Here is a 12,081-nt window from a genome sequence, read left to right as displayed (position 1 = left end):
GGCTTATTTCCCGCCACGAACAGGGGCCCCGGGGGAACGCTGCCTGCCTCCTCCCGCGGCGCAGGGCTCGCAGCCCCGCGGGGTTTGCACCTCAGCTGGCTGAGATCCCGGCTGGAGCTCAGAGGGACTGTTTGGCCGGTTTATCCCCAGAAAGGGATCGGAAACCACCCCAGACCCACGCTGGCCACGCCACTGCAGCACCCAGCAAGGGACAGAGATGGGGACAGAAGTGGAGGGAAGGAGGGAACGGCAGATGGGTGCTGGGACCACAGAGCGGCCCCCTGAACGGGACTGAGCCACAGGCAGGATGCTCATGCCCTGCGCCGGTGCTGAGCTGGGAGCGGGATGCTCGTGCCCTGAGCGGGACGCTCACGCCTTGTGCCGGGGGGCTGCGCGGGGCAGGAGGGGGGGCAGCGGCAGCCCGTGGCAGGTGCCCAGGTTTGCAGGCAGGGAGATGCGGGGGTCCCTCACGCGGCCGAGCCCCCGCCAACCCCCGGGACTCACAAGTGCTGGGCTTCAGGATGCTGCTGGTGATGGGCGGCCCGGCGGGGGCCGACATGGAGAAGAGCGAGAGGCAGTCGTCGTCCTGGGAGCAGCCCGCCTGGATGGCCCGCAGGTAGCTGTGGCTCCGCATGCGGAAGCAGCCGGGCAGGTCCAGCGCCTCCACGGCCTGCGACTCCACCTCGCCGAAAACCGACTCGCAGACGGCCTCGAACTGGTGGTTGAGCTCGTCGTTGATCTGGGGAGAGCGGCGGGTGAGGCTGGGGGCGGTGAGCCGGGGTCGAGCGGGGCAGGAGATGCTCAGAGGGACATCCGCTGCCCCCCCCCCCCCCCCCGTGCCCCAACCTGCCCCACAGCGCCCGTGACATGGGACCCTACCTGGCCGGTGGTGAAGGAACGCCCGTAGCCCTGTCCCCGCGGGAGCATTCGCGGTGGCGTGCAGCAGCTGGGACAGTTACAGATATATGAATCAGAATAGTGCCTACTTGCAAACCTAATGAGAGACAGTGGGAATAGAAGGGATCGCACCAAAAGCAACACATTCAAGCAGAGCATTTGGAAACGCAGCTGCGGCGATGCTCCCGCCGGCCACCGCCGCTGTCCCCACTCCTAACTGCCCCAAAACGCTGTCCTGGGGGTACGGAGCCGTCCCCCAGCGGTGCGGGGCCGCCAGAGGGCTACGTGCCCGCTCTGGGACGCGGGGCCAGGGACGAGGAGCCAGCCTGTCACCCACCGGGACTGGGGCACATCCCAGTTGTCTCCTTTCAAACGTGCATCTTCTCCCCAACCTCTGCACGGGGCTGCAGCAGCGGGTCCCACCCCGAAGCCCAGCACAGCCACGTCCCCTCCGGTGCCCGCCAAGGGGCAGGGCTCGGTGCTGCTGCGCCGGGGAGCGCGGCCGTGAGTGAGGACGACGCCCCTTGTCATCCTGGGGAGCGCGGCCGTGAGCGAGGACGATGCGCCTCGTCCTCCTGGGGAGCCCCAGCCCACGGTCCCACTGCTGCCCGCGGTGCTGAGACGGGGCCGGGAGGCGACAGCCCTTACTTGGTCCTGGCCTGGTCGGCGCTGGAGGAGCGGCGGTAGCTGTCTCGCCGCGTGGCTGCCCTGGGCGATATTTTGGCGCTGGCGTCCGAGTCGGCGCTGTCTTCATCGCCCATGGCCTTGATGTAGCTGCCGCTGCGCATCCGCCGGCAGGGAATCTCCCCGTCCTTGCCCACCGCTGGGTACCCGCTCCACTCGTCCTGCGGCACCTGGAGCAGGAGGCAAGCGTGGGAGGACGCGGTGGCCGCGGTCCCGCGGTTGGGACGCACGGCCGAGCCCCGCGCCTGCCACGTGGCACGTGCCAGCCCGAGCCTGGCACGCATGCATGGCCCAAAGCCAGCACGTGTGCACGGCCCAGGGCCGCTGCATGCGCTGCATGGCTCCCCTGCCCTCCCCGCAGCACCCCAGTGCTGCAGGGACAGACCCCGGGGGTTCTGACCCCCTGGGAAAACCCCTAAATCCAGGAGACCTGATCCCTCCTAACAGCCACGGCTCCCCGTGCCCCGTGGGGGGGGGCCCTATCCTAAAACGCAGGGCGGTGCAGGCGCTCCCACCTCGCAGCCCCCCGCCCGGCAGGCACGGCTGGGCCAAATCCCACCCATGCCAGTGCAGCCGCCCGGCTGACGCAGCGGCCGCTGGTCCCGCCACGCGCCGCTGACGCTAGCGCTACGGGGTCCTTACCGGGCTGCAGCAGGGGGACGGTGTCCCCTGGCCCCCACGGGGAGGGCGGTGGGGACGGTACCCTGCCCCGATGCCCCCGCTGCCGGCAGAGAGAGGCCCCGGCCGCCCCCAGCCCCCGGCCACCGCGGCATTGCCGCTCCCTGTCTCCTTCCCCCGGGAAAGGGAGAGAAGAGTTAATTAGTTTTTAATTGGAAGGGGAGGGGGGGGGGGTGACCTAGAAGGGAGCCCGGTGACGAGGCAGGCGGTGGCACCCGGCCAGGCGCAAGCGGGATAAAAGCCGCCAGGAGGGAGCGGGAGCGGGGCTGTCGACAGTCCCGAGCCGACAGAGCTGGTCTGACCCCAGGTCCAGCGGGCACGGGGCAGGAGACGGCGGACGGGGCTTCGCGCTGCCGGAGAGAGGGGACAGCGGGGACCGGCACGGGACCCCGCGGGACGGGGCACGGGCGCTGGGGACGTGGAGCAGAGCTGGAGCATCCCCACGGCGCCTGGGGCCGCTGGGATGGAGGGTGCCAGCCCCCGCTCGCCCCACGGCATCGCCGGCCGCGGTCCCCGGGGCGGCAGCCCCCCCACCCCGCCTGGCCCCCTCACCTGCAGGTACTGGTACGCTCGGTCTTTGGCCTTTGCTTCCTGAAGCATCAAGGTCTTCTCGGTGCCGCCGGCGCTGGGGTAGGCTTCGCGGGCCTGGCTGACGGTCATGGTGTGCCAGGCGCTCCTCTTGAGCGTCTGGCCGTCCAGAGACATGGACATGCCGGCGCAGGCCAGGCATTTTCCTTCCCCGCCGCCCTTTAGACTCTTCAAGGTCAAGTCTCTGAAGGCACTTTCGGGAGCGTCCACGCAGTACTGGGTGCCCTGCTCGGCAGCGTGCCGGCCGGACACCATGTAGCTGCTGTCGCTGTCCAGGTTGTCGTCGGAGCTCCACCAGCCCATCATCTTGGACCGGTGCCGGGAGTCCACCTTGCGGTCCTTGCTCTTGCTGCGCTTGCCGTGGCGGGACTGGTGGTGGTGATGATGGTGGTGGTGGTGGTGGTGGTGGTGGTGGTAGCCGTCCCCGCGGCCGTCCATCTTGGCGCCGTTGTAGTCCCGCTTGGCCGGCGCCTCCAGGGAGTGGGACTTGGCGAAGAGCTTCTGGACGGAGTGGACGAGGTGGCGGATGCGGCTGGGGCTCTCGCTGCGGGGCTCGGCGCCGCCGGCCCGGGGGTACTGCAGCGTGTGGAAGCCGTCGTGGTGCAGCGGCAGCTGCTTCTCGAACTGGTCCAGCAGCGTGGGGGGCAGGCGGTTGATCTTGCTGGCGGGGTGGGCGGTCGCCATGCATTCGTCGCAGGAGTCGTAGGGCTGCTGCGCGTGGTGCATCCTCGGGAAGGTGCTGCTGGCGCTGGCGGAGGGCGGCTCGCTCAGGGGACCGCCCGGGCACTCGCCGGCCGCGCCGGGGCTCCGCGCCGGGCAGTAGGGATGCTCCAGGGAACACGGCTCGCTGGGGCTGAGGAGGTACGGCGGCCGGCCCTCGGGGCCGTGCTGGACGTAGTCGGCGGGGTGCTCGCAGTCCTCTGGGATGCAGCGGCAGCGGTGGCCGGAGGAGGGCTGTGCCTGGCTACGCTCCCCATGGTAGCCCTTCATCGTGTCAGCACCCACCCCATAGCCTCGGCATCCTGCAGGGTCATCCCTGCGGGCTCATCTGTGGGGACAGGGACAGGCACGGCATCACGCTCCCCTCTGCGCCCCACCGCCGGCAAAACGTTGGGGCTGTCCCGCGGGAAACCGACCGAGGGGGCTTGGAAGCTCCCAGGGCAGGATCCAGCCCTGGCTGAGCCCCTGTGAAGCTGGGCTGGAGTGCCATAAACCTGGCTCTCCATGGGGCAAGTGGGGGCACGGGGCCGGGCGCCCAGGGTCACCCCCGGCTCGGCTGCTCGGAGGGGGGCAGCACTAAGGGGGGAGCGGGAAGGAGAAGGCGCCGCCGGCAGCGATGCAGGCAGCATGGGGCCTGCAGACGGCGAGGGAGGACACGCTGCCATCATCAGAAACTTGTTTTCTTCTCCGACACCAAATATTATGAAGTGTTTCTCCATTAGGAAAACCGTTCTGGCTGAGTTTTTCAGCCGTTGCGATTCATGGAGCCGTTAATGAGCTGCCGCGGGGCGCGGGGGGGGCCGCGCTCTGATGTCTCCATCCAGCCCATCCTCCCCGCATGGCCCCGGCCGTGGGATGGAGACCCACGACCGGCCGCCCTGCCGGCCCCCACGGCCCCGCCAGCCCCCCGGATGGAGAGCCGGGGAGCGGAGATGGCTATGCTGCGTGTGGGGCATCCCCACGCCGAAGCAGGAGGACAGACGGCGTCGAGCCAGGCTGAGCCCCGCACCAGCCACCAGGACGCTGGAGCTGCGTGCACCCGTTGGGGTTTGTCTTCCTTACAGTCCCTCAAAGGCTCTGCCTTTGGTATGACTGTAAATGAGGAAATTACTTATTCTCCAGTGTAGCTCAGCTAATTAACAGGCATCGTTAATGCTCTTGTTATCATATTTGGGCAGGGTGCTGCAGGCAGCCCGTCTCCGAGACCGGCTGCAGGGAAAGGTGACCATGGGACGGTCCCCGCGACACATGGGGTCCGTTAGACACGTGGGGATTGGAAACGAGGGACACTGGGAGGGCTGGGGGTGTGTGGGGAGGGGGGGTCCATGTACCCCAAGGAGCCCCGGGAGGGGAGAGAGGCTGGAGGTCCCCGAGGGGCACGGGGGTGGCCGGGAAGCACATGTTGGTGGCAAGCGGCAGATGGGGCCACGGCAGCACCCGGGGAACGCGTCTGCCCTAATAAGCCTCCACCGTCACCTTCATTCCCGGCTTCAAGGCTGGATGGCTCGGTCCTGTGCCTCTCCCCCCACCCTCACCATCACGCTCCTGCTCTAATGAGGCTCCCTAATTGCTGCATCTTAACTGAAGGATGCTGCAGCCTGTTACAAAAAGAAATGCCTCCCCTCCTGGGAGAGCTGCTACGAGGAGCGGGCACAGCGGTGTGGGAGGGGGCTGCCTCCTCTGCCCTGGGATGGAGCCGGCAATTGGCAGCAGGACGGACAGACAGACAGACGGGCTCCCAGCCCCAGCTCTGCCTCCGCAGGCTGAGCTAACATCTCCTGCTCGGGAAGGGAAGCTCTCAGCTGATCCAAATATTGCCGCTGCGGCGAGAAGAAGGAGTCAAAATAGCTGAGCAGCCCGTCACCACGAGCCCGGCGGGCTTTTGCGCTCAGCAGGTGCAGGAATTAAACAAAGCTGGGTTTTGCCGCCGTGCCGGCGAGGCAGCGCCGCAGCTCTCCCGCAGCCGCGGGCATTGGCGGAGCAGGGGCAATGGATGGGGACATGCCATGGTGAAGGATGCTACATCCCCGCCAGTACCAGCTCACCAAAGCTACGCGGATACCTGTGCCCCGGCCAGGGACCAGTCGGTCCCCCCGCGGGTACCCTGGGGATGGGGAAGGGGTCGGGACCGATCCTGTGGGTCTCAGCGCAGGCTGTGCAGCCCAAGGTCCCCGTCCCCACGTCCTGGCCACACGCAGAGGGCAGGAGAAGCCACCGAGCCCGCTCCTCTCCCCCGTCCTGGGTGGGCGGCACAGGCAGGAGGCTGCCACAGGGGCAGGGGGAACCGGCCGGAGCGCGGCTCATGGGCAGACGGCCGCGGCCGAGAGCCGGAGCCGTCTCCCGCTGAAGGCCGCTCGCGCTGCGCAGCCCTCGGGAAGGAGGGGATTTGCGCCACCGAACCGCAGACTCAAAAAAGAGGGGGGAAAAAAACCCAGCCCGGCTGAATTTTGTGCCATTTAACACCAGGGTAATTACCACCAGTGGGAACCTACCGCCCACACAATTATGTGCTAGGATAAACTGGAAGAGCGTAATTACCATTACAAATAACTCACTTCTTGCCTTTATTGCATCCAAAGCCTGGAGAAACTCCCACCGGCGATTCCCCCACCGCCACCTTCCCTCTGACGTCTGCTCCCACCGCGTCTCTCCCTGCCACGAGGGTCAGCGCAGGGAGGAGAGGGGCCCATAGCCCCCCGGCGCTGCGGGCCACGCCGAAATTCAGCCTCCCGCTTAATTTCCCATAGGGGCACTCGGCAGAGGCGGCTCTGCTTCCCAGCAGCCGCCCGGTGAGATCTCTGCCTTTTAGGCAGCGCCGTGCCGAGGCCCAGGGCTGCGGAGACCGGGGTCAGCGCCAGCAGGACCCTGAACTTGCCTGGGACCCCCCTGCACCCAGGGTCCCCCCACCTTTCCTCCAGCTCTGGGACCACTGGCGGAGAGGTGACGGGACAGCAAAAACCTCACCACAACGTCTGGGTCCGGCAAACCGCCCTGGCGCAGGGCAAGACCGGGTTTTCCGACATTTCCAGGTCAAACCTCGAGAGCTGGGGTTGGCGGTCCTGCGCCCGGGGGTGTCCCAGCCCCCTGCCCTTCCCAAGCAGCCCCAGCCGCGGGCAGCATTTCCAGGGTTTCCAGCCCCAGCCGGGGTCCCGGCGAAGCCCGTCGGCAGCACTTACCGCCCAGCGCTCAGGGGGATGCTGTCCTCATGGCCCCAGCCGGCGGCAGCTCCTCCACGCTGGGTCTCCCGGGGGCAGCAGGCTCTGGGGGGAGTGACACGAGGGGGATGAAGCCCAGGGAGGAAGAGCAAGGGTGTTCCTCCCCAAGAACGGCCTGACACAACTCCCTGTGTATTTTTTCAGCAGCCCAACCTTCCCTCCTCCCCCGAGGCCGCCCCGTAGGCAGCGCTGCCTGTACCGGCAGCGACGGGGACGGCTCCGCACGGCCGCGGACACGTGTTTCGCCCAGCTTAGCCCCAAAACCGTCCCCAGCCCCACCGTCTTATGCAATTCCCTGCCAGCGGGCGCCGGAGCCGGCCCAGCGGCCACCTCGCCGTCGACTTTGATTTGCTCCGGATCCGGCCATATGCTCCACAAAGCCTCCTCCCGCCACCCCGGCTTTCTGCCGTGAGCAAAGCGATTTTTTCCAGCCGCCGGCCCGGCAGAGACACGAGCTCGGCCCGTTCTGCTTTGCAAATTAGCGCGAGGTTTTGCCAGCGCGGGTCCTGCTGGGGATCTTTATAGCTGGGGATGAAAGCAGGAGAGAACAAACACGCAGCGTGAGCGCCCGGCACCGCGCGCAAGCTGGAGCCTGGGAAAAAAAAAAAAAAAAGTGGTCTTCCCACTTAGGAGCTAAGCAAATTTGATCTACGGTCGACGGAAGAAAATAAATATGGAATACCGCCAGGTCGTTTCCACCACGCTTTTAATCTATTTACTTTTTCCCAACTCGTCGTAAGCGAGAAGGATTGCAGAAAGCAAACATTTTATTTTATTACTAATTGCTCTGTTATTTTATTAGGCTGTATTAGTAAAATTTACTCAGCCTGAAAAAAAAAGAGGGGCTTAGTAAGAGATTGCCTAATTTAGTACATAATACTGTGACGAGTCATTATTTCCTTAAAAGTTGAATTAGCTGAAAGCAGCTCACCGACGGTTCATTAGTTGTGTCAGGCAGGGAAGAGTGTCATTAAGGAGAGGTTCATCACCCCGGTAGGTAAGGGCTGGCCAGGGGAAGGGGAAAGGTAAGGGGACGGGGAAAGCGAGTGAGCAGGATGCAAAGATCGCAGCAAACGCGCTCAATTACTGCTAACGAAAGAAAACCGAGCGGGCTGCAGGTGGGCCCTGCCTGGAGAGGGTTGCGAGCGGCAGGAACCAACTGGCCGCTGCTGTAAATAAGGGATGAGGCAAGATTTTTAAAAAGTCATGAAGGACAAATACCAGCTGAAGAATTGCAAATGTGAGCGGAGCAAGAAGTGTTTACCGAGGCCGCCAAGAGGGGCCGGCAGCATGGTGCTGCCCAGCACGGCTGGCCGGCACCCTGACGGAGCCGGGCTGGGGGGGCCCTGGCACCCCGATGCCGGGGGGCATCTCCCCCAGCTCAGCCCTGCCCCGGCACATCCCTCCTCGCCGAGCACGGGTGCTTCCCGGGCACGAAACCCACGGTGCCCTGGGGCCCGAGCCCAGCGCTGCCACCCTGCTCCGTGTGCCGGGAGGCTGAGGACAGGCTGTTCTACGGGAGGGGCAGGTTATTAAGCACATGATTAATTTTGGCACCGGCACCGGCTGCCTGACAGCTCCTTCTCCAGGGCTGGGGAGAGCGAGCGCGAGAGGTGCTGCCTCTGCTGATGCAGCGGTTGGTGGGATGAAAAATCCTGCAATGCAGCACTGCTTCTTAATGAGCCATTTGTCTTTGAGTCTTCTTGACTCATTACCATGCCGCGAGAGGGATGGGAGTTACCCCAAGTCCCCATCTGAGCAATTACTCCTGGAGCAGAGCGAGGAAATACGGCCACGACGCGCCCCAGCTGCCAGGGATCCCGGCGCGGCCGCCAGCACCGGGACTCCCCGCCACAACGCAGGTGCCTCCAGCTGCCGCCGCCGCGGGGGGAGCGGGACCCCCTGCCCCGCACAGCCCAGCATCACCCGCCCGGACACCCTCATCCCCAGAGCCGATACCCCCGGGGCAAGAGCCACACTCCTGCGCCAGGGCGTGCGAGGGAGCCAGAGCATCCCGGAGCTGCCGGGGCAAAGCCAGCGGAGAAGGGAGCCTGGTGCTCCATCCCTGCAAAGCCCAAACCTGGATCTTGGCGGATGAGCCTCTTCTTCAAAAGCCCCGTACAAGTGCGGAGCGGCCGAGGCTGGCAGCCAGCGCCCGTGAAGAAGTTGGCCGAGAAGGAAAGAGGTGGCACAGGGAAGGGGCTGTGCCAGCATGCCCGGGTGGGCACGGGCAGAGGCAGGGGTGAGCTGCCCCAAGGCACACACACCTCCGGCCCCCTCGGCCCCACAGCGATGCTCATCCTGCCCATGGGAGCCGGGACACGGCACACGGCGAGCCAACTGCCAGAGGTGGGACCCCACGGCCAGCGCGGCAGGAACGGCGAGTTGGGAAACCACCCTGGAGGGACCCCCAGGCCAGGCAGGGCCCCGGGGACCCCAGCCCACGCCAGCTGGCACAGGGTTCATGGGCACCGCGCCGCACGGATAAGCACCCATCACCGGTTATGCCCACGGACAGCTTCCCTCCCACGGACGCACTTGACATCTGCCCGTGCTGCCTGGGGCCGGCAGCAGCCAGCACGCTCCCCCAGTGCCCCTCCAGTGCTTGGTGGAAAGGGGGGACGTGCAGGCGACCCCGGGGAGCCCGGCAGGACAGAGAGCCGACGTGAGACCAAGGCGCTGGATGTGCACCTGCGGCAAAGGGAGGGGATAAGCAGGGGCATCCCCCCCGCATCGCGCTCACCCTGGGGGCTCTGCCCACGTCCCCACCGGGCACATTGCTCCCGTGCCCAGCAGAGCCCCAGGCGGGTGGTGAGCTCCAGGGATCCCCCAAGAGTTAGACCTGCCCCCACCGGAGGACCCTTTCCAGGCATCTGGGGGCCATGGCAGCCCCCCCAGGCGCTGCTGGCTGTGCCAGGGTCCCCAGCTGGCTGAACCCCATTTCCCTACCGCCCCCCCGGCTGTGCCATTTCACCCTCCCCACCCGCACGCAGCACACTCTGTTGGAGCAGGACGGGCCATGCTCCCTAGGCTTAAAAAGCCACTTATCTCCCCAGCCACACGGTGTAATGACTTAAGCCAGGGATCACGCCAAAGCTGCTTTGGGGAGGTCGGGGCGGCACGGTGTTCGCGCCGAGCGCGGCAGCGGTGACGATCTCTGGCCGTCCCCTGCCCGTCCCTGCCGAGCCCTCTGCCGGGCTGGCCCTTCCATCCCCGGCTCCGCTCCCGCCGGGCGCTCAGCCGTGCCAGGGCTCTCACCTGCCACTGGTGTTTCTCCGTGCCCTGCTTTCCCCGGCGCGCGGCACCCTCCGCTCCAACCTCAAATAACACCCATCCCAACCGGTTCCCTTTGCAGCACCGTCCCGTCCCACAGCTCTTCCCACAACGTGGCCACAGGGGCCAGGGTTTCCAGCAAGCAGGACCTGGGAACGGCGAGGAAGCAGAGCCCTTGGTTCCCGTGCCGGCAGGGATGCTCCGGGCCACCGTGCCCCATTCCCAGGCTGCATCCCACCCCCGGGGCCAGGGCTGGGACAGGCACAGTGAGCCCAGGGCTCGGCACAGCCCAGCTCACCAGTGGAGGACCCAAACTGCTGCTTTAATGGATGGGCTTAATTTGCAAAGCTGATGAAAACCTAAATATTTAAATACATAATTCTGCACAATGCTCTTAGCGCAGGCCTGGCGCGGGGGCAGAGCGAGGGGGGGGTACACGGCTGGTGAGCCAGGGGCACGGCGGGGATGGGGGGCATTCTGGTGGGACCACGTCGGTCACCCAGGTACTGGCATCCCCATCATGCACAGCATGGGGACAGCGCACGCCCTCGCCCCCACAGCGGGCAGCGCAGGCAGGGTGTGTGCCGTGGGGTCCTCTGGCTGTGGGTTACTCTGCCGTGGGCACCGGGGTCCTGCTCCGCCACCAGCCTCCAAAGCGTCCCACAGGGAGATGTGGGGAAAGGGGAGCGCGGTCCGAGCCAGGGAGCTGCAAAGGGTGGTGGGACAGGCCCCTGTAAAGATTACACCACCGATATTCCTGCTACAAGAGCTTAGAGATAAAAGAGATTTACAGGATTTACCAGCAATACAAATTGAATATTTAATTTTAGCTGCAGGGGAGGAGTGGGGGCTCGGCCCCAGGGGCACGTGGAGGTGTGCGGGCGGTGGGTCCAGGGGCTGCCCTGCCTCCCGGGGAGGCATTTCCAGCTCTCAGGGCAAAACCGATGCCAGAGCTGACACCAGGGACCGGGCAGCTCCATGCTGGTGGGACTGGGCACCCTCTGCCCAACCTCCCCTAATCCCACCAGCCGCTCGCCAGCTGCCAACTGTGCGGCACAGCCTCCGCTGCCACGTGGGAGCTCCTGCAGGATCGTCCCCGGATGAACCACGTGTGTGGCCCCAGTGCCAGGGATGCTCCGGGGGGGCTCAGGAGGGGCCCTGGGCCCCGCATGCTGCCCATGGGCCAGCCCGGAGCCAACGCTCGGCTGCTGCTTGCTTCGCTGTACTTCTCCCCTGCCCTGACGAGGATGTCCCCAACAAGGCTGTCCCTGGATGAGGCCGTTTGCCAGCCAGGGCACGGACCGTGCCAAAGAACGGGGCTGGAAGCAGCAGGAAGGGATGATGGAGCTGAGCACTCTCCGCGACGGGGCGGAGAAACCCCAAAGGGCACCCGGCCACCCCCTGGAAGGCCAGAGCAGGGGCAGGGGCCAGGCAGCAAGAGCCCCCAGCCAGCCGTGGGGACGGGGCTACCGGCTGGCCCCGAGCCCCAGCACGGGGGTCCCCACGGTGCCACCGAGCCAGGTGCCCATCCTGCCTTGCCACACCACGGCCGGGCGTGCAGCGCCGGCGCGGGTGCCGCCACGGGGCGGGCTGGGGGAGGATGGTGGAAGATGAATGAGGGAGTCGGGAGGCTAATGGCATTGTCTGGAAAGTAGGTCGTGTGCTGAGCAAAAAGATATTTATATCAAAGCTCGTTCCCCCGCAGAAGCTCCCGAGCTGGGCACAGGCAGCACCACGAGCCCGAGACCGCGGCCTCAGCACCCCACGGTACCCCACACCCCCACAGGACCCCCTGCCCGGCCCCACACCCAGCTCTGCCATCCCGGGTACCCGCAGCCCATCAGCCCCAGGGCGGCAGCACCAGTGGGTGCCCCAGCTGCACCGCTCATGGGGTGGCAATGCCGGAGGTGAAGTTATCCCGACGGAGCAGGAGCCGCGGCAGCTCTTCGCCTTTGGCTGACCTGGCTGCAGGCGCCTGGCGATGAATGGTACTGGGTTATTTTTATTTTAATGTAACCTTTGCCGA

At 66.1% G+C, this 12,081-nt stretch overlaps 1 protein-coding gene across 5 annotated transcripts in view; it reads right to left on the bottom strand.

The window, feature by feature from the left end:
* DLGAP3 (DLG associated protein 3) overlaps positions 1-12,081 on the bottom strand; it is a 29,393-nt gene that overhangs the window by 5,165 nt on the left and 12,147 nt on the right. For 3 of the 5 annotated variants that reach the window (XM_030039362.2, XM_030039364.2, XM_030039363.2), the window contains exons 2-6: positions 6,744-6,827; positions 2,812-3,895; positions 1,546-1,751; positions 880-994; positions 505-739 (exon numbers count right to left, since the gene is read on the bottom strand). In XM_030039362.2, the coding sequence (XP_029895222.1) occupies positions 505-739; positions 880-994; positions 1,546-1,751; positions 2,812-3,837 (1,582 nt within the window). In that variant the 5' untranslated portion in view covers positions 3,838-3,895; positions 6,744-6,827. Of the gene's footprint in view, positions 1-504; positions 740-879; positions 995-1,545; positions 1,752-2,811; positions 3,896-6,743; positions 9,726-12,081 lie in introns of those variants that run through there. The other 2 variants (XM_030039361.2, XM_030039365.2) reach the window with 2 other exon arrangements.

The sequence above is a fragment of the Aquila chrysaetos genome, chromosome 16 (genome assembly GCF_900496995.4).
Source record: "Aquila chrysaetos chrysaetos chromosome 16, bAquChr1.4, whole genome shotgun sequence".
In the NCBI taxonomy this organism is placed as follows: Eukaryota; Metazoa; Chordata; class Aves; order Accipitriformes; family Accipitridae; genus Aquila; species Aquila chrysaetos.
The sequence above is the reverse complement of the archived record's forward strand: the minus strand, read 5'-3'. Positions and strand labels throughout refer to the sequence as shown.